Genomic DNA, 22654 nt, shown 5'->3' with positions numbered 1-22654 from the left:
TTTCAATTTTCCTCAAGAAATGCAGATTCTTTTTCAATAAAGTCTCCACAGTACGAAAACGTTAAACTACATTTCGACCGCGATTCTATCCGAGCGCGATAATAATATTTCGCAAAATATCTAGCGTAGATACGTAAATATGCATCGGTGGTGCCAAGTGCATTTGCATGCACGAAGCGCATGCATCCCTTTCGCGACATTCGGTATTTCGCGGTGTGCAAGCGAGATATTGCGCGACGGACCTCTATTTCCGCTCGCCGTGCAACTTTTTTCCCCATTGCGGCGGAACCACGCAATTTGCGCGGTCTCTGGGCTCTAACGAGAGACTCGCGACATCCGGAGGAGGAAGAGGAAAGGGGTGGGAACCGTAAAAACACCGTGGCGACGCTATAAAATCGGATCAGACGGGCACGAAACAAAAATGAGACGAAGAGGACTTTACGTTGATAGGGGATGCAACCGATTCCGCCTGTCTCGTCGATGGCGCGAGCGCCAGTTTCGACGTCATCGGCTGGAAATTGAGGGTACGGCTCATGGCGAATATCTTGCGGAATGCACGACATAAACGCGCGCGCGAATATCACGCCATTTTTCACTTTACGCTTAGGGGGTGCGAGGAGGGCCCGCAACATTACGCGATGAAAGCCGTAAAAAAATAATGCCGCTCCCAGTAAGAAAGATAACGGGAGGTAAAACCGGCAGGGACCGTTAAGACTGCGGGCTTAGCGGAAATATGACGCGTTTTGCATACCTGCGAGAGTTCGTTAGTCAGTCTTTACAGCGAGCCACCATTGAGAACAGAAGCGATCCAAAATTCAGTGTTAAAAAATTCAGGTTGCCAAGCGATTTAAATATTCAATGCAACGAAATGTAACACAATGCTATGAGAAATGTAAAAATAACTATAATCAAAATTATTAAAAAAAATTCAACCACTCTTGAAAACTTTCTGCTACAATCAACCACTCATTGAGACGATCAAAAATACCGAGTTCTTATAATGGACATACATAATTCAAGATCTTTTATTCCTGCATCCCATTTCTCTTTTTCTTTTTTCTTTAATGAAACCGAGATCTCTTATTAAATCCCTTAAAACCGTGCTCTTCCGGATGAGAGATTTAATCTTCTTCCAGATGAAAGAGAGAAAAAGAGATATGACAAGAACGTTCGAGTGCGCCGGCATCGCCACTCTCGACTCGCGTCGACCGAAACCTCGCGGAATTTCGTCGTGCGCGCGGACGCCGGAATTCGCGGTACAAACGCCGGAAGAGCAGCCATTTTTACTCGTCGTTAAAGGGAGGATGACGTAAAGTGCTCTGACCCAGCGCGGCAACGCTTTCATCGCGCGTACGGCGCATGCATGCACATGCACATGCATATATATATATACACACACACGCGCGCGCATCGCGCTAGTAAATCGTTTAATGCGAAACTCCGGAACGACCGTTTAAGCGGCCGAAGGACGATCCCGGCACGTACCGCCGTGTTTGCACTTAGGTTTGCGTTAGGTGAAGATGCATCTCGATTTTATCATACCGATGTAATCTGGTGCAGCGCGCTGGTCGCCAGCTGGCTGGGCGGGATGTCAAGGATACGAGCGATAGAGATAGGATTATTTAAGGTGCAATTAAAACGGAAACCCTCTCTGTCTCGTTCGCGTTCTCATTCGCGTTGCAGAATTAATGGAAAGCCACGCTCAGTCGCGTCGCGGACACGTCTCCGGCGACGATTAGAAGTTTATCGATCGCGCGATCGTGAACTTTCCCGCGAAACCCGTAGGCTATCGCATGTCGTATTAATGTGGAAATCGCGATTGCAGTCCGGCGAATCAATCTCGAAAGGAACAAGTTATCTGCTCAGCAGCGGTATCGCGCGCGCGATCGAAGCGGTGTCTGCCTGAAAAGTTAAAAATGCACGCCGAGAGCTCTAACCGCTCTAATAGCGTTCCTCCAGTCGTTCAGTTCTGACCTGCTTAATTAGAATCATATCGCAACCATATAGCGGCCGCGGAAGCCGCTGAAACTGAAACGCGTGTTTCGAATTTGCGGCTCTCTCATCCGCGATTGCACGGGCGAGCCGGAAGCACGTATTTCCGTATTTCGAAGCGTCAATTTCCGAGGGATGCTGGAAACAAATTTTCCACGTCGGATTTCTTTCGCAATCTGTCTTCGCTGACAATCCCCGCACATACGCACGATCGCGATGAAGCTGCGCTGCACGAGACATGCAGAAATCTGCAAAATTGATGGACGCAAAAAATTCGCACGTACGGAATTACGAGCGTGGACTTAATTGACCGATCATGCTTTTGCGCCCCGTTCGATCTGCGAAAACCATCAAATCGAAACCATGAAAAAACAGAAACTGTCATGAAGCTGGTCGATTCACGCGACGGTTTTAGGGTGTGCACTTTGCTCCGCTCCGCATCTCTTTTTCCCTTCTGGAAATGGCGATGCCCTCGCATCCATCCCGTCTCACTTCCGTCACCCTTGTAAAAGTGTACGTCCGGGCACGACACGTGTCGTCCGACACTCTTCCGGCGCCGCTGACGACTTTAAAATAAGATCACGTGTAGATGCCGCCGATGTGAAACGTGCCGGCGTAAGCAAATGACCCGTTCAAGACCGAAACAGGCGTAGCTCGCAATCGATATTTCTGCCAAAGTTCTATCAAGTAAACGTCCAAGCGCCGTTGCGACCTGATGATTGGGAGAATTCACAATGCAAAGCAAAGACAGGTGTTGCGATCGTTCGAAATTTCATGGACAAACAGAAGCTTAACCGCGGTTGACAGTACGCTTTTTGTCTAAATCACTCTGTTTATTAGGAGTGTGATTTAGTTTTGAGGGTTTTGCAACAGATGGCTGTAGTGTCAGTTTGTTCCAATAGCTGTTTCCGATAACTGTTCTTTCTTACAGTCTTGACATTATCCATGACATTTAGTAGCATTATAGCAATAGATGCAATAACAGTCGTGTTTATATCATCGTAAAAATGCAACTTCCGAAAGCTCTTTAGCATTTTCGACATGCGTTGCTTTTGTTTTTTAATCAAAACAAAACTGCGGCTGACGGTTATAGAATTCTTGTGGAAACTTATGGTGATTCTGCCCCATCAATTAAGACGTGTGAATATTGGGTTAGACGCTTTAAAAGTCGTGATACTGATGTGAAGGACAAAGAACGCTCGGGACAACCAAGAAAGCTTGAAAATGCAGATTTCCAAGCATTATTGCACGAAAATCCAACACAATCCACTTCAGAACTTGCCAGAGCATTAAATGTTGATCGTACAACAGTTACCAAACATTTACATGAAATGGGAAAAAGTCAGAAAGAAAGGAAATGGGTTCGACATGAATTATCGGAAAGTGCCATTGCGAACCGGTTGAACATTTGCATTTCGTTGATCGCCAGGCAAAAAAAGAAGAGTCTTTTGTCTCGGATTGTTACTGGGGATGAAAAGTGGATCTATTTTGATAATCCGAAACGCAGAAAATCATGGGTGGATCCAGGCGAACCATCAACATCCACTCCGAGACGCAATATTCACGGTTGAAAAGTAATGCTCTGTATTTGGTGGGATAGTGTACTATGAGCTGTTAAACCCGCATGAGACTGTCACGGCTGATCGTTATCGACACCAATTGCATAAGTTGAAGCAAGCATTGGACCAAAAACGACCACCAATTGCGAGTAAACGACGGAAAGTGATTCTTCTTCGTGACAACGCTCGACCTCACGTTGCGTTATCAGTGAAAGAAACACTATTAGAGCTTGAATGGGAAGTCTTACCGCACCCCGCGTATTCTCCATGCGATTAGTATTTGTTCCGGTCGATGCAACACGCTTTAGAGGATACACACTTTCATAATTTCGAAGAAGTGCGAAAATTCGTCGACGAATGAATCAACTCAAAAGAAGAGTCATTTTATCGTGGTGGAATCGATCTCTTGCCAGAAAGATGGGAAAAAGTGATAGAAAACGAAGGAAAATATTTTGATTAAGGTATTCATTCATTATCATATTTAAATACATGCGTTTTTGAGCAAAAAAACCCTCAAAACTAAATCACACCCCTAATATATTATAATAATGAAATATTCGTTGAAGAATTTAGATTCCACTTGCCCGTACAATTTTAATTAAACAGGATAGAATCTTTAGTCTCTCAGTAATACTGCTTGTTTATATCACGCTCGTAGTAAATTCATCAATTTATGCTGAATTACTTGTTTTTCGAAATCTGATCAGATCAGACTGAAAACTTATTCGATCGATTATTATAATTAGCTTTGTATTCGTCGTGTTAACAGTAATTTAAAATAGAGATCGAAGCTTTTTTGTATTATATATTGGCTTTTTGGTGTGTGTTTGATTACTTAATTACACTTAATTACATTGCACCTCTCTCTCTCTCTCCCTCCTTCCCTCTCTCTCTCTGCCTTTGATTTGCAGTTACTGTTTGACTTTATAAATTGATTTTGTATCAAATTGCTTTTTATTTCACTGAATTATTTAATTTCATTGCCCTATATTTAAATTTCTTATATTTCGCCGGTGTTTTTGTTTTACCATTCTGATTCCACCTTTCCCTTTGCAATTACGCATATTCGCCTATACTTATTTTATCTTATTTCTGCTGAGCATGTTAATTAACTTATATCTTAGTTCGCTTATGCTACTTATGCTATCGATAGAATATCAAGAGATTTATAAGGAAATTAATATACTTTTACAATGTTTCATGGCAATATTAGCAAAGATGAGGGAGGCATGTAGCTAGACGGTGTTTAGCCATATGCCTGGCGTCGCCATAATTTTCATAATCATAACTGTTTGAGGGTTTACCGCCGTAGCGCATAAAGCGCAATTAAGCTGACTACATGAAAGTCCTCTGGGTAAATTAACGTTCAATGTAGCTCGCGGCGTTATATTGTTCTTGTACTCAACGCCTCGATCATTATAAATAATCTCCTTTTTTTTTCTTTTTGTCGCGCGATGCGTTATCGTCACGCGACATCATAACCGGCAATGTCTCGGTCTTCACGTGACTGAAATTTCACTCCACTCCGCGATATATGTACGATACCGGCCCTCGGAATATTTTTTCAGTTTATACACCCATTTGCCTTGTACGCGACCAGATATTTAAGTTGCTCGCACGTTCTCAGAACGACACGATTAATTTCCTGACATAAAGCTAATCAGCGGCTAATCCATCTCAATCCGATTTCACTCGCGTTCATTTCTCCGAGTAATTCGTGAATCATTTTCTAAACCGATCTACTAACAGCTGTTTATTACCATAATATTATTATAAATATAATGTAGCTGAGCGTAATTTTTTGTTGCGAATTACTCACGTGACAGCTCCACTATTTTCGCCACGATCTTGCTGCATCAATCAACGGCACGCGTATTTAGTAATTACGCATGCGAAAGCAGTAGCTGTGAGTAATATTTTTATCGATGAGATTACTCATGCACACGTAGGGGCTTCCAACGGCAAGAAGTCTCCGAGGTATATTTTCGAGCTATTTCCCGTACGAGACACATCATGTTCCGGCGCAATGTCGACGTTTCCGCAGTTGTCGAGCAGTCGCGAATATAGATTCGGGAACAGCTGCGCTCATGTCAGTGTGTTCCTCCGGACAGCGTACCATCGCTAACAGTCATCCACGGAATTGCTCGAACGGCTTTAATTAACTAATTCCGTTTTCATTCGATTTAGCCGGGCGCACGACGCGGAATCGTCGCGCAGCAAAAGCGGCTTTGCCCAGGACAAAACCGTCATCTCGTGCCCGTTTGATGCTCACCCTGTGAACAATCGCTCTTGTCCCTTGAGGAATCTCAAAGTAGCCCTGCGTTGCGATGCAGTCGCCCGTATACGCGCTCCCGCGCTTTCCACGTATGTATGCGTGTATCGTTGAGCGCAAATTCCAGCTCGCAAATTCCATGTGTCGGTTTCCGCATCAGCACATTATTCTCTTTCTTTGACCTCTCCGAGAGCCTCTCTGAGAGCGGATACACTCGATTTTTAAGGACGCTTTTTTCCCATTCTGTGAAAAAATGATCTCGTTCACGGAATCGAAGTACTCGAAGCTGAGTCGCTCCTCGATCTTTTCCTCTCGTTCATATGCAGAAGTGACGACGTTAAGTACACGCTGAACGCCGTGTGTAACGATAGCGTTTAATTAGCAGCTAAACACGCGCGATCGATGCGAGAGCCCGCCCTCGAAGTTTTCGACTTGTAATATTTACAAATTGCACGTCGGCCTGAAATCCGAAATTGCAGCTGCGCCGATCCACACGAAATACATTCCGTCGCGGAGAACTTCTGCGCCCCATATCCGAACATCTGGTAATTAACTGTGAAAAACGTTATTTAAAAATTCTCGCGATACATGCGCCAGATAAACAATATAAATGGATATACGTGCGCCATATATCTCTGTAACTCGTACACCCTGTGTGCGCGGAATTAGAGCATGATAATCAGCAAAGGCAATATTTTCTAGCCGCGAGCCGATGAGATCAGCGTCAATTTAGTAATTAGCGTCATGACCTTTTAACGTTAAAGCAGCTAAAATAAATGAGTAAATAAATTATTCTTTTTCCTTGAAACGACGCTTCGAGATATCTCGAAGAACGGGAACGCTCAATTACAATCTATCCATCGTCATTAATATATTAAATATATACAAATAAATTTTTAGAAAAAATTTATTAGGTAAAAAAATATATTAGGCAAATGTTTTAGTCTTTTTTCTAAATTGTTCTTTGCATATGCCTAATATTATAAAACTGCCAAGTGTGTCGTATGTAACTTCCAGTGTTATGTCGACGCGCGCTATCAACGCGCAAACAGTAAAGATATATCGCAAACGGATTTACTCACCAGAACATATACCGCGAACGGCATCACCAGCACTGCGACCAAGAGATCGGCGACCGCCAAGCTGACGATGAAGTAGTTGGTGACCGTCTGCAGCGCTCGCTCTCTCACCACCGCCAGGATGACGAGCACGTTACCGAACAGCGTCAGACACGGCACGATCACGAGTATCAGAGCCCACCAGCTGTTCGCATTCGATTTCTCGACGCCGGCGGTCGCGCCGCACTCGGACGGCCTCACATCACCGGCACCGGCGACTATCGACGACGTGCAGTTCACGCTGCTGAGGTTCAGGGCCCCGTCGTCGTAGTAGGCCGTCAAATTCACGAGGACGCTGTAGTTGAGTCGATTGATGTAGTCACTCAGGTCCTCGAAAACGAACAGGTCCGAGATGCCGGTGTAATTGTCCGTGCTCGGGGTGCTGGAGTACGAAATGGAAGAGGAGTCCGCGAACGGCGAGGAGGCCGACAAGGTCGAGACAGCGGCGCTCGCCGTTGAGTCGTCGAACCAGCTCGACGAATCGGTGTCCTCGACGCCGCTGTCGTTCCTCGGAATGCTGTCGGCCAGGAGGTCCACCATCCTCTCGTCCTGCATGGTCGTGGAGACGACATCGGCGACGCCGCTGGCGGCCACTACAACCCCAGGTGGCTCGTCCGGGTGTCGACGCTCGCGGGAGGTCAGCGTGAGGTTCCGGAGGACCGACCTGACGAACGAATCGTTCGTTCTCGCCTCCATCACTTCGCTCGGTCCTCGCGTCCTCGGTCGACCTTATCTCCTCAGCCAGGCGCTGACACCAATCACGAGATCTTGGAACGTCTCGCCCGGGATTCCATCTTTCTGCCCGCGCTCACCAACATCTCCAGGTTACTTATCTCCCGCCCCGACTGCCTTCGAGAGTTTCCTGCCCTACCTCACCGTCTCTCTTTTTCTTTCCCTCTTTCTCCCTTTCTTTCTTCCCGTTGCTTTTCTTCGTCCCTTTCTTTTCCTGGCTTCCCTTTCTTTTTCCGCGACTAGGTAGCAAGCACGATAAGGCTCCTTGATCCTCTTTGCGAACAAGAAGAGAGGTACTGTTTCTAGTCGGCCCTCTGACCGGCCGGTCACACAGTTTCTAGGATCCCCCGGCTTAGACGCGTATCAGTTGAATCCTTCCTCCAGGATTTCTGTAATGGAGGAAAAGTTGGTGGTCAGTACGAGCGTTTGCTACCACGAGGAAAAGGAAAATGCAACGAGGATGAAAGTTTGTTTTCGAATTTCGTGCGGGAAATGCGACGGGGCACCGATTTAAGAGCGTTCGATGCGCGCTCTTTTTTTTTAATTAGGCAGCCCTGTCCAATCAAAAATTTTTACGATGGCACGCGAGAGCAGATACAGTAATTGTTTCAATTTTCCTCGCCAAAGTGACAGTTGATCGATATTAACGCTATGGTTTTTCCAAAGAGAAAAATTATTTGGATTGGTATTATTAATCGCATTTCAAAATCAATATTAAATATCTAATATAATTATATTTCGAATTTTTACTTTCTAAAAAATATCATTATAAAATATATTTCATTCAAATAACTTTCACATTATTTCGTTATTGTATTTATGGAATTCTTGTAAAATACCAACTTTTTACCGTTTTAACATTTTGCATTTATCCAGACAAAAGCATATCACTTAAAACATGCGTTACTCAAGTCTTATGGGTTTTTCGATCATAATTATATCCATATAATAAAACCGATCTTTATATCTTTATTGTACTAATATTTGCCCCGAGATAATGCCGCTCGGCGCCATTTCCTCGAGCACTCTTCTCGAGTAAAATAACGCACGCGCGCGTGCTATTATTCTCGTGCGATCGCGCGATGGCGATTTTAATCGCGATCAAACCTCCCGGGCGGGGCGATAAATTTATACAGGAGAACCATCCAGACTATCGAGTGTCTCTTCCCTTTAATGAAACGTGGAGGAAAGAAAAAACTCACGGGGATCCGCTTGTTCGTGCGCTCCGCGCCGCTCCGCACTGAGACAGGCGCAATCTCGGAATTAAACGGAAACCCACGATCGCATCCCCAACCCTCTTTTCCCGCCCTCGCTTACGGATCACTTGAAACTGGGCGCCCTCGTCCCCGGTAGGCGAAAGATCGAAGGTACGCATAGGGGGTGGGACGGGGAGGAAAAGGCTGGATTGACAGATGGACAGGCATTATAGTGTTTCTCTTCTGGCGGCGAGATGGTGCGCACGAGGGTGTAAGAAACAGAAGAAAGAAAACCAGGAAGGGTGTGAGGGAGATAGGACGAGGCGAAGAGGGATGAGGACAGGATAGGCCTCGGAACATTTCAGCCACCCCCGTGGACCCTCTTAAGGACAGAAATCATCTCTTTATCCCGCGGGACCTTCCATTTCCATCCCCACCGATTCCCTGTTCTACATAGAGCCCAGAAGGGTGGCGTGCCTCTCTCGGCCGCCACCACCGTCCTCTTCCCTCCCTCCTTCCCTTCCCCGTTACGGGCGCTATATATCGCCCGGGCGATATCTTTCAGACTGTAAATTTCACAGAGTATCGCAGTCTACTAGCTGTAAAGTTCGGCGGGATACATATATACAATACACACACATATATATATATTATACATATATGTGTATATATATATATATATACATATATTGCGCCTGTGTAATAGCTTCCGGTATTCGCTATCTAAATTCCCGTGTAGAGTTTGCCATGCCCATATAGGTAGCGCGCGAAAGGATCGCACCTGAAGGAGAAGATCGAGCGGGGTGAGACGGAAGCGGCGAGGAGGGTGAGACGTGGAAACGTGGAGGAGAGGGATAGGGTGAAGCTGCAACGGCTGCAACCACAGGCCCTTGCCGCCCTTCCTTGCCCGCGTTCGAAAGCCGTTCGTCTCCTTTCTTCATTCGTCGGACTGGGATCTATCGCCGTGGCTATTCTTTATCGACGTCCATTCGTGCTCGCGAGTGCGAAAATTGAATTCCATTGTGGCGGCTATTGCAGGCAACCGAGCAAGCAAGCGAGCGAGCAAGCAACTAAGCCAGCAACGAAACGGCCGCGAGTTCATCCCGTTTAATGCATTAAGCGCGGTGAGTTCACGAATTTACTGGAACGACCGTCGACTTGTTTCGTTTTGCGTTGCAAATGCGCGCGGCTGCGGCTTTTTTATTTTCCTCGCGCGCGAATACACGCGGCTAATGCATTTATTTCCCGCGGTGGTTTGTTGCGATGGAGTCTGACGCGAAGGGCGGGAGTCATCTCGTTATTCATGCCCCGAGTAAAGTGCGCGGGAAGATGTAAGAAGACGAAACGCCGATCGTCCCAAGAGTGAAAAAGTACGTTTGCCATAGCGGTATAGTGTAGTGTAGCACGCCATAGATGCGCGCGTGCGTATCTATAATAAATTTTATTCGCTTTTATTTATATTTGCATGCGCCCGTTTTTGTTCCTCTCCGTATTGAAATTTATTGTTTAGGTATGAATGTGTACTGCGCACGTGGTGTATTTGGTTATAAATAATAATATCATCCTTCCATTGTGTTCCAAAAAACTGGAATTTGTCATAAAATTTGTCATAAATTTGCATTGAATGACTTATCTTAAGATATTTCTCATATTTTTAAATACGATGTTAAAAATGTTCTTGTAGCATCAGCAACACTCCGGATGTTTTAATTATTTCAAATGCGTACGGATAAATAAGAGCTCAGAAATAAAGCATGAAGCATACATGGATAGGAAACGACGGGAATAAACAAACGTAAGTAACCATCTTGTGGAAATTGCAGTTAGAAAAAAGGAATACATGCGTTATACGTACATATTAAAGTTATACTTATGGAAAGTTGTAGCATATTCCGCTACGCTGGCACGAGCAGAAGGAAATTAAGAAAACAGAATTTTTTAGAAAGTAACTATGCGCCGCATGCATATTTATAAGGATTCATGGGAAATGTCTGTTTAAAAGAAAATATCAAAGGATAACTTTTCATGATGTCGTTAACATGCTAAAATCTATTACCACAGCTTTAAATTTTAGTTCTTGTACACGGAAGGATGTTTTATTATTCTTCGAATCAATAACGGATTACATTGCTGATGCATTAAGAGCTCGATAAATTATTTAATTCTACGAAATAAACTCGTTATACCGGCATCGCGCATCTCTTAAAGAAATAGTGTCTTAACAAATAAAAATAAAAATAATTATTACGGATAAAGAATAAATTTACCGTCACAATATTTAATTATTCTTCTACACTAACATTATATATCTAGATTTATTCTCTCTATATATTTAGATTTATTTTCTTAGATAATAATACATTTCACCAAACACGTTATACATTTTATTTTCTAACACACGTAACGCCCACAGCTTCAATAGTACCGCATACATTAAAAATCCTGCCCTTCGAAAATCTGATGTACCAACGTGCTCATCGATCCTGAAAATTGCGCGGAGACAGCAAAGACAGCAGAGATTCAGCGCGCTTTCGCGAGACGTGCGTATAATGCAGTATCTTGCGAGCTCGCGAAAGCTATTAGGGAAAAAATACAGAGTGGAGCCGAGAGGGAGCTTGGAGGGAAACAGCACGCATGCTGTAATTCAGTCCCGCATTCTCTTCCCCGTATTCCCGCCAATCGTCGACACGTTCTCCTTCATCGTTCGCTCTTCCCTTTTGCCCCTTTGCTGTTGTGACCTTCATCTCGCTGTTCACCTCCTCCATTGGGCGGGTATAGAAGCGTAGAAGTTCAGGAAGGGTGACTGAATTTTATCAGACGCTAGAAAGAAAGAATAAGAAAGAGAGAGAGGCGGAATATATATACCCTCTCGCTATACGGGGAACGTCAGATCTTAAACGTCTTTCCGAGGCCGCCGACGTTTTAGACTGTCTCCTCGATATCGACATTCTGGAAATGTACGCGAATACTATTCCCGACTCCACTCTTCCGTGAATTTAAAGAAAGTAAACGGAATGGCGCGAGCATTATATACGCGCAGGAAAATAGTGTCGCTTCGCCATGCGCCCATTGTTCGCGAATTATTCGGTAAAAATTCCTTTGAGGATACCATGTTGCTCTCAAAGGTTTACCGCTACGCTTTGCTTTTTGACAAGCTTTCATTACGTCTCTTGATGTCTTTCTCGATCACTCGTTCTCGATTTCAAGCCCCGTGTGGCAACATCATGAATATCATGAAATGTTTTTGTCTTCTATAATTATTTATGTTTTGCAATCCATGCGCTTGTGAAGAAGATTATAAAAATTGTTAATGTTGTATATGATATTTAATAATAAGCAAAAAGGAAAGAAAAAATGAACTATTATTCCTTATTTGCGATAACGTTACAAATGTTGAAATTAACTCAATACTCAATACTTATTATATCAAACAGGAAACATGTATAATAGATGTCACAGATATTAAACTGTTTTCAGTAATTTTGCACAAGAATAATTAATCTCTAAGCAGTTATATAAAAATCTGCATGGCTCATAAAAGCGACGTTACGCGAACTTACGGCACGCACAATTACGGCATTAGCCATTAACGCCGCAATCCGAGTAATAAGTGCACCTAGCAAGAATATTCTTTCTCTCCTCCGCTCGGACAAGAAGCGCGACGTTACTTGAATATGTAAATATGCTAAGCGATATTAATTCCCAGCTGAAAAGAACGCAGTGTTGAAATTTTGTTCCCGACGTTTGGCCGCCGTCGTTGTTGCTGCCCGCTCCCGTTCCTGTAAAACTTCATGCATTATTCCGCGCTTATGCACAGAAAAGAAAACGCCGAAATTTGACATTTCATTTCCCTCAAAAAGCTGACGTGTAGCACGCGCGCGCGAGCGCATTAAGGAAAAATGAAACGTTACGTATTCAAATACAGGTATAGCATAACTCGCCGCGATGTTCTCTATGTTTAAGAAGCCGTTACATAGACCTGCGTATGTATAACTGTGCGCAAACGCGTAGGAAAAGCGAAAAGCGGTTTTAATAAGTCCATTAAAAAATTGTTAGCGTTTATCCCAATTTCAAATAGTTCATTACGCGTGAAGTAATTCGCAAGATAACACGGATGGAATTTACAATTTTCACGGATTCGCGGATGCGTGCGTGAGCGACCACAGAACAGACGGTGTGTACAAAGAAACGCGGAAGACTGCATTTAGAAAAATAACGCGGGATTTATGTCCGACTTCCCGCGAGAAAGGAGCCCGGTGTTCTGACGTGACCACTTGATAGAAATGCCAGCCACTTGTACTTGTACAGCATGCACAGCTAAAATTGTGTCTTGGAGCATCTTGCGCGAATAAGGTCATGATAAATCGTAAATCCTTCTTGTTTATTTGCTCAATTTAAAGGCAACCCCCAAAGCCGGCTACAATTCTGTTACTTTGCATTTATCGCTCGCCCTTTTATGGGCAACCCGGCTCGGTTTTGGAATCCTAAGTATATCACCAGAATTGTTATTCTATTCGATTTACCAAGGCGCACACGAAAATCGAAAAATTAATCATATGATTATTTTAACATTAAAGTGATTTAGTTGACGAATCAACTGAATCAACTGAGCCAACTGAGTTAGGAGTAAAGACAAAAATAATAAAAGTAGATTAACCGAGGAAACCGGAAGCAATTGCCGAATTAGAACTGATTTAATCGAATATTTGATAATGATAATTAAATAATTTTCATTCTATTCTATTAATTCAACTATTGTTACGATTGTAACAATAGTACCAAATGGAAAAGTTTACGATGGTTCCTCGATATCGCGTCAGTGATTCTGACCGAGTTTGATCAATTGATCCTGAATTTCTGACGGGAATTGAGTTCCGTTATTTTTCTCTTTAACCGAGATCGCTCGTAAATCACATTTGAAAATAGATTACCTTGCTTTTCGCTGATTCGACCAGCAGTTATCAATTTTAGCGATGTATTCTAAACATTGCATTTTCCCGGGGTCAATTTTGCACATAACCGTTTTAGATATTTTTCTCGAAAGTATAACACGATATATTGATGCACTACTACTGATGATGTAGTACTACGTATATTGATGCAAAGATAACATTGATCTTTCCAATATGGATACAAAAACTTTCAGTTTGAAATTTTTTTCTAATATCTACGATTTACCATTATCGATTCGTTTTAAAAGCTCCGCATCGAAAATTGCGTATTCTTTGTGTAATCTACACTTCGAGCAATTTCTGACTTAGCGAACCGAGGAAGATCGCGCGACGTGCGTTGGATATAAATAAAAAATAAAAAAAGAGGCCCACACACAAGTACGGAGTGAGTGCATATGCGCGTTCTAGTAAAAAATGATCCAATTCTGAAACGAGTAGTACCATGCGCGCGAGATGTACGCGGAATATAAAAAGGTACACGTGCACGCAGGAAATCCTGCGAGCGTGAGTAATGCGAGTTCGTCCACTCTCGCGTACGTTACGTCTCAAAGGATTGTGTTGTCAGCGAGCTAACTTTTGTAGGCACGCATGCAAACATGCCTTCGGTATAACTTTCCTCTGATCCGTGATTCTCTGTGAGAATTACGCGCAAGAATGTTGCAGCTCGCGCTCATGACAAACGTGAGAACGTTGCGCGCGCTCCGTGCTGGATGCAAACGCGAGCGCAGAGAGTATCAATGCCGATAATCAATACGTACGATGTATCTGGTCCTGCAGCTTGGAGTAATAAAGACGAAGAACCGGTGTTACGTAGCAACGTAGAGAAGATTGCAAACCTCAATATTTCTATGTCTGCTCAAAATGAGACAATAATTTCTGCATATTCGTGATAGTGGTATAGTGATCGCTGACATATGTTATTTTTAAAATATATTAGTTATATGCAATTAAATATATATGCTATTTTTTATAAAAACTCAGATTTAATTGGCCGTCTTTTTCGTGCATACTTTGCGATGCATAGTACATAGTAGGTAATGATTTATTCTTGTTTCCCATAAGCTTAATACGTTTATCCACCGCACGCGACTGATAACTGAGAGTTATAGAACTGTGCGATAGTGAAACGCGATTCTAAATGAGAAATAAAAGTTTCCGCGCGCAGCAGGACGCGATAATTACGTCCGCGAGAATTTGAGAAACGAGTGTATCGCGCTAATTATGAATGATTATAAGTACAAGCGGGTGGCGAATGGCCAAACTGTGTGAATACTGTACGATGTAGTGATGAATTGATTTGCCAGTCGATATTTCATTATTAGGATTCCGACGGATCGGAAAGTAATATTTAAAAGCGCGTCCAATAAAGCAGACCGCGTGGAAATTTGCTCGTCAATTTCCACAGCTTATTAGTTAACTAATTGATTACCGTTTCACGCGTTTGAAGGATCAATTAAGGTTGCGCAAATGGCCCATTCTCTGCTCGCGTAACTGTTATCGCTTTCGTGTGATTTGACGGTGTGGAAATAAAATAAACATCGACACGTGTACGTGTGTGCGTTTGTCCGTGTGCAGCATAGTTCATAAATTTTCAGCACACTGCTATCGGTTTGAGACTTTTTAGGGCGCACTTCATCTCTCCCGGGCTCTCTGCGATATTCGATGCACGCCGAAAGTTTCGGGTATTGTTTTCAAATATTAAATCGTCGTGCGTGTGCAACGATTTCTACCACTACCACCATCACCACCGATAAAGTTGGAAAATATCCCCGCGATATGTCTTTCGCCATTTTCGACCCGCTCTCATCCGGAAAGAACAACATCTTTCTCCTCTTTTGTAACGTAACGTCGTTTTCTGTCTTTCAAGAAATGAAATCGTACCACCCCCTAGATTGATCATTCTTGTGCAGCAGTTGTGACGAAGAATACCGCACCGGCGGTACGGAACGAAAAATATGATCTTCCACCACCGCAGCGAGTCCGACTTAGATTAATCGGCGAAATAATGATATAATTAATTACGTGCAATTAGCACAGAACTTCGCTAATGCGGAGTCCTTCCTGCCCGCTGTGCTGTTAGACATTCGGTGTGCCATTTCGATGAGAAATGATCCTGAGGAATTATCCTTAGTACTGCAATATGTATTCAAGGTGAGTCTCTATATCTCCCATTCTCTCTCTCTCTTGCTCTTTGCTCTCTCTGAAATATGTAGTTTTAATTAAAAAAATAGTCGTTGCAGCTTAATGATTATTCAAAGATCTCGTATTTGTTGCCGCAGTAGCGTGATACTCTCAGTTAACATTGTGCCATAATTTATGCGGATAAACTGGACATGCACAAGTTTAGACAAACAACGAATAAATAAATTAATACATTTTCACACATGAAAGCTCAATACGGAATGTGATATAAACGCGAAAATAGAATGAATTACCCTGATAGAAATTCCGATAGTAATACGCACTCGCATAAGAGAGCGTTGTATCAATGTTGTGCACAATGATTTTAGGCTACTCGGCTGATTGTGTGTAATTAATAGTTTAGAATCCGCAAATAATATACGATAATCACTTTGCATATGCGACCGATATGTTTGCATATATATATATATATATATAAAATATACGTACAAATATCGACGAGCGCAAATATATTATGCACGTATAATTAAACGAAGAGAGACGAAAAGTAATAATTTTCATAATTCTCAACTAATGCCGCGCGCATTAATTACGGATAATTATGACCGGAGTAAAATATTGTATACATCCTATGAGCATATTGCGGTTTGACCAGATAATATCTTTTTGATATTTTGAAGTCTCTTTAGTGAACTAAAATATATCATTGACGGTATCATTAACGGTAGTTTGCGGGAACGCAGCTTTGCAATATTTGACGCCACTCAATTTGTACATATAAATCACTTTGAGCCATCCAATGATCTTAATAAGATTTTTTCGTTATTGCGATATTACTAAACTGTGATTTATATATTGTATTATAATTCACACATCAGTGTATTCATACGTCATTCATACGTATATTTATATGCGTATTAATAAAATAGCGTTAATGTAACGCGTGGTAATAGAGCAAATACAATAATTTTTCGCGCACATATCATAACGCGTCCAATGCATATTTATAAACGATATTTATCCGTTAAATTGCGCTGAACTTATTAATTTATAATAATACAGTTATTATAAATTGAGCGAGTTACGCTGGCGGGGACGTTGATCTTCCCTTTCAGAATCATTCTCTTTCAAATTCATAATCGTGCACGATGCGGGCGCGATATGCGTAACGATACGAAGATGAATAAGGAATGTCTACCCTCCGAACGACGTCGTCGTCATTTTTCTTCGTCGACGTCACGCCAGCACACGTAATAATAGTGAACGCAACAGGTAATGGCGTAGGGACGTGTCCTATTAAATTAACTGAAAAAGATTCCCGCCTTTCCCGCCGCATGGTTGCACTCGATCGATTATCCGGAGGCGCGGCAGGAACCGTCGCATACGATATCCGACGTTTGTCTCAGCGTCGCGACGGCAACTTTTCCCGATGCCTCGCGAAATCGCGGAGAAGTGACTCGTGCAATTCCAGATTGAGCGTTTCGCACATCCGATTACTTGCCGCCGCCCTTACTGAGAGAACAAACGCGGGTCATCAATTTTCTCTGTATCGTCGATTCCACGGCTGCGTGCCTTCTCGAATTTTCGTGCGACTTTTTCGTCGATAAATTTTGTCAGGCAGCAGGAGCTAACGTCGCACGAAGGAACGCACGACAATTCCTCGAAAAATGGAAATTTCATTCGCCGCATGAATTTTTTCCGCTCGTACCACTGAAAAATCTCATTGGAATGTTCGTAAAGCGAATCTGTGAATAGGGCATCGCGAAATATTTTTTTCCGACATAAAACGTCGTCATCACCAGGTGCAATGATGATTTCTTGACGTTGCATCGCTCAATAATAGTAATAATAATAACAATACTAGTCGTTAAAGAATAACCGTGAGCAGGCCAGGAAGGAATTAGGCGGAAGTTATGCAACAACTTCGTCCTTCCTCCTCTTCCCGATCGTGGTAATGACTCAATACGCTAAGTACGTGGGTCCCAAGTATTCCGGAATTCACAAAATACCGTACATTCGGGGAATTACTGGAATTACCTTGTCAACTGACAGACTAGAGGACTGCCGTGAGTGCCGGGCAGATTCAATTGCGCCTGAAAAAGCGGAGTGGCCTGTCGAGAGCCCATTTGCACAAAATCCAACGATTGCTACTCTACCTGCAGCTTATGCTACCATGTAATTTTGAAACATCGGCGGCATTTTAAAACGTGGTATCGCGAGCGTTTAAAGCATGATGACGTTGCAAATCATCATTGACACGATTCCAGGACAGCCCATTTGCGCAATACAGTTATTATGTGTGCGTGCGCGCGCGTTGTGTATGTGCGTTTAATATTGCTGCAAGTTATTTAAAGCACAAGGTTTTTAATTTAATAAATGTATAAAAAGGAACTATTCTTCTTTAGCATCTGAAATATGGCGTCCTTTATTTCTGTACTAAGCAGCATGAAAATTATGTTTAATTTCATGCAACATTTCCGTACATAGTTCGTGTCGTATGGATCAATAAGTAACAAGTGTGCTTCAGAAATGCAAAACGTCAAGGTATTACGTTTAGATATCACGAATAACTATTAATGCATATAAATAAATAATCACCGCGGTTAACTTCGCATTAACAAAATGTCTGTACCACCGAAAAATCATGCGTGGCCAAGGGAAAGGGATGAATTATGAAAGAGAAAATGAGGACAAATGTGAATTCATTTGTTCATTCACACGACTTTATTTACGTAATGATATTTGCGTTGTCATAATTATTGCGTAATTTCTACGCGGAGTCGAATCTGAATTATTTGTAATTTGCACTGGTCGCAACTCATTATTTACTCGCTTCAGGTAAAAGCCAATTTAAATGGAAAAAGTCCGACGAAATCCCGAAACATTAACTGTCAGGGATTAATTTTACATTCGATGAGCGTGCTTGCGCACTGAAATGTCCGCGGGACACGGCATTGTTCCGACTGCGACGCCAAACAAGACCGAACCGTTCGCGTTGCGCATGAATTTAATAAAAATAATGCAATCCCTTCTTCCCCCTCCTTTGTCCCGGAACCTGGAAAAAACATACACTGGCAACTGACGAGTACAGATTCGATTCACCCCTTTGCAATCCACTTTGTCCTGCGCCTTCGTGCAGAAAAGCTTATCAACCGCGTGCATCCCCCAAAGAGAACGGTAATGAAAATGCCTCGAGAATATTTCACGTGCCCCTTTAATACATCAAGGGATGGAGGAGGAGTGGAAAGTGAGAAAGTGAGGGTGGAGGAAACGGAGGAGAAGCTGCTGTACAGTCGATAGCTGGAACAGGCGAGGTAAAAGGGCCGTAAAAGAATCCCTTTTCCATCCTTGCGTGGGAAACGCTCCTCCTCGCCTTCTCCGTGCGCGATCTTCTCATTTATAGCTCTTAATTCGAGCAACACGGCCTAGTTTCAGAGCATCTCTCCGCCTCGCTTGATCTTCATTGTCATAAGATTGCCTTATCATTGTTACGGGCATATCAAAAGAAGTTTCGCGCGCGCGTGCCAAGATACAGCAAGATGGATAAATAAAACGCGACTGAATATTCCAAGCAGCTATCTAATGCGTCTAATCTTAGATTTCACCCTTGATCCTTGGGAAGGAGCCCTCCTCTTATCACGCAATGCGCGAGAATTATGGGACACATAACGCACACATGGCACCATACACAAAATTATATAAAAAGACACATGTAATAAAAAGTGAAACGTGAGGAAAATCACGTGTCGCACGACACAAACATCACACATTTTCATTCTCGAAGGTAGAATGCGCAGTTAGTACGCCCGAGTGTCGAATCTCAAATAAATATATAAAACCAAACCATTATCAAAAGTAAAGTTTATACATTCTCTCCGAAAAGGATGCGCAATGTCATTTAATTCCGCCCAAGATCCCCTCCAAAGAGCGATCATACTCGGCGTATATACCTCGACTTCCGGTTCGCGCGGCAGCTTTACATTGGTCCCTCGCGCGACGCTAATAAATCGGTCCGTCCGGGCCGCATCGTATTTTAATTATCAGTGATCCAGGTCCGCTTAGCAATTCAAATCGCACACGTGGCTGCACCCTTGACACCGGCGGCGGCCGTCGACGTGGAGGACCTTGGGGGTCGACGAAATTGGCGTGCATGCCGGCACGCGACAGCCGACAAGCTAGCACGCGCTCGGGGCGGTAATGACGTTCTGGCAGGCCGTCGTGACTTACCGTCCATCTCGGCAGCAACCCGTCGGTAGCTGGACGACGATTATCCGTGATGGAAGGACGTTCCCGGACACGTTCGCGGGTGATCGATCTCGCGCGAGATCGATGATGATCCATCGATGCGCCGCGACGTCGCGGCGACTACGACGCGGCTTATGTGCTCTCGCATCCGCGAGCCTGTCGCGAGCGCGGCTCGCGCTCGCGATCCATTGACACCCCTCGTGCACAATGCGCGTGCAACGCTTCCTCTTTCGCGTACGTAGCCGCTTTCTGCACCCGACGTCGTGTCACGCACAGACGTCGACATGATGTCACGCGTACATGGCGACGCGCTCCTCGTGTCACGTAATACGGGCAAAATCGGGCGGAAAAAGGTTGGAGAGAGAGAGAAAGAGAAAGGGGGAGAGAGAGAAAAAGAGAGGGAGAGAGAGAGAAATGAGAGAGCGAAGCGAGAAGAGAAAAGGGTGGAAAAGGAGAGAGACGCTCTCTAGGCTCTTCAGTCTACTATCGTTTCGATTACCCAGCCCGCGCGATGGTGGTATACACGGGAAGCCGTCTTAAGCCGCGCCATTCAGCGTCGGCGGATCGGCCGAAATATTTTGCAACGGCGTCGGAAACCCCGGCGACGTCGTATCCGATACGCGGGGCGGCATTTTATACCGACCCCGGGAGTTTATTAAATTCCCCGTGAAAACGGCACTTATGCTCCTCCTTCCTCGTCGCCGAGATCGTTCCTTAATCCACCGCCTGTTCCTCGGCGGGCTTCCTCCCTCGTACGTACGTGGCTCCGATCAACCCCTCGGCTCCGTTGTCCGCGTTCTAACCTGCCCCCTCCTCCCTCCCACGCCGACCGGCTTATCCCTCTTTCAGACCTGCTTTTACGATTGACTCGCTGCCGTCCTTTGATCCTTCGGTAGCTCGGCAGCTCGCCGCGGCGGGCTCAAGCCAGCCGCTCGAGCAACCGGATGGCACCGGACGCCACGTTAATCCGATCCGCCGGCACTTCCGGCTAATTTCGCCGCATCGCTGCACCGACGATCGACGTCGAATTTCCTGGCCGGAAATTTGGCCCCTGGCGGCGGCCGAAACAGCGCCCGCGCCGACGAAACGCGTCCAGTATCGCTCGCTCGCGCGTGCTGGTCCATACGGGTAATCACTGATCGGCGGAAGCGAGCGATTATCACGATCGATCGCCGGATTCGGCCCCGGTCGCGCGCACCTTCGACCCTGGGACCAGTCCGAGATCCTCCGAGTCCCGCCCTAAACTCGCAGGATCCTCGGCAGCCGGATTCTCCGATCCTCTCGCGATCCTCCTCTGGAGCGGCAACGATCACGCACACGAGCACACGTTACACCCGTTATTACACTGTGCGTGTGTATGTGTGTAATATCCGACCACCACGAGGAAGTCTCCCGCTTGCGGCACCTTTCTCGATCTCGATCGATCGACGCGGCGACGGCCAACGTCCAGTCCGGTCCGCCCGAGAATCGCCACGCGGATTACGCGGTCAGCCTCCACGATGCGCTTGCGGAGGTACCTGTGGATTCCGGCGAGCGACGATCGACGATCAAACCCCGATCGCTAGCTCCCGATCAGACTGCCTATCGACGTTTCCGGGCGACAACGAGTCTCGACGTGGGCCAGGATCGACTGGCGTCGTGATCGAGGGGTGGCATCACATCACTGTCGTCGTCGTCATCGCTTATCTCGATCGGCCAGGCAGCACTTTCGAGCCACGTCGTGGAGCGTACGGCGAGCGACTGGCTGTCTGTTCAAGTTTCCACACCGCCTCGAATCCCGAATGCTCGCGCGCGCTCGAGAGGGGTTGGTGGCGTGCGAGAGAGGGAGAAAGAGGGAGAGAACCGGAGGAAAAGAGAGAGCGAGAGAGCGGAGTGAGAACGCGCGCGAGAGGGGACTCCACCCTCTCCCTCCCTAGTGAAGCCCTCTCGCGCGCACGCTGCCTGCGACCAACCCCTAATTCTCAGCCCTCCTCCATCAGTCACCTTCTACTCCTCCTCTATGTCGCGCTGCCGTCCTTGTTCTCGCCATCTGTTTCTCCCTCTCTTCCTCTCCTCACTCTCTCTTTCTCTCTTTTTCTCTGCGTGTCTCTCTGTCCCTCGTTCTTTCTCCCGGTAGCATACCTTCCGCGATTCCTTTCTTTCTCCACTGTTCAGAGACCGCGACTCCCTCCGAATTCGTTGGCGCAGGTCCTGCCCGTCGTCTGCCGACGGATATGACGACACGGGGCTCTGATTACCGACGACGCGTCTGCATCGTGCTATCTGATACTACTAGCGCACAGGGAATCGCGCGTTATGAGACAACCGCCGGTTGCTACACGCGAGTTCCGAGTGTTTCCCCGGCTTTTCTTTCCCTCACCAGACTCAACTTCGCAGATTTCAAACGGTGTCGTGTAAGGTGCGGTGATTTCGCGTGCGATAAGTTGGAGAAGCTTCATTATTTTAA

The 22654-nt window shown here is 44.9% G+C and overlaps 1 protein-coding gene across 8 annotated transcripts in view; it reads right to left on the bottom strand.

The window, feature by feature from the left end:
• Window positions 1–21952, bottom strand: part of LOC105277610 (dopamine D2-like receptor) — a 230218-nt gene extending 208266 nt beyond the window's left edge. For 4 of the 8 annotated variants that reach the window (XM_011336076.3, XM_011336080.3, XM_011336082.3 and 1 more), the window contains exons 1-2: window positions 20191–21952; window positions 6906–8062 (exon numbers count right to left, since the gene is read on the bottom strand). In XM_011336076.3, the coding sequence (XP_011334378.1) occupies window positions 6906–7637 (732 nt within the window). In that variant the 5' untranslated portion in view covers window positions 7638–8062; window positions 20191–21952. The other 4 variants (XM_020031101.2, XM_011336077.3, XM_011336078.3 and 1 more) reach the window with 4 other exon arrangements.
• Between the last annotated feature and the right edge of the window lie 702 nt (window positions 21953–22654).

This window comes from Ooceraea biroi, chromosome 7, assembly GCF_003672135.1.
Source record: "Ooceraea biroi isolate clonal line C1 chromosome 7, Obir_v5.4, whole genome shotgun sequence".
Lineage (NCBI taxonomy): Eukaryota > Metazoa > Arthropoda > Insecta > Hymenoptera > Formicidae > Ooceraea > Ooceraea biroi.
Note: the sequence above shows the minus strand (reverse complement) of the source record. Positions and strands in the feature narration are given on the sequence as shown.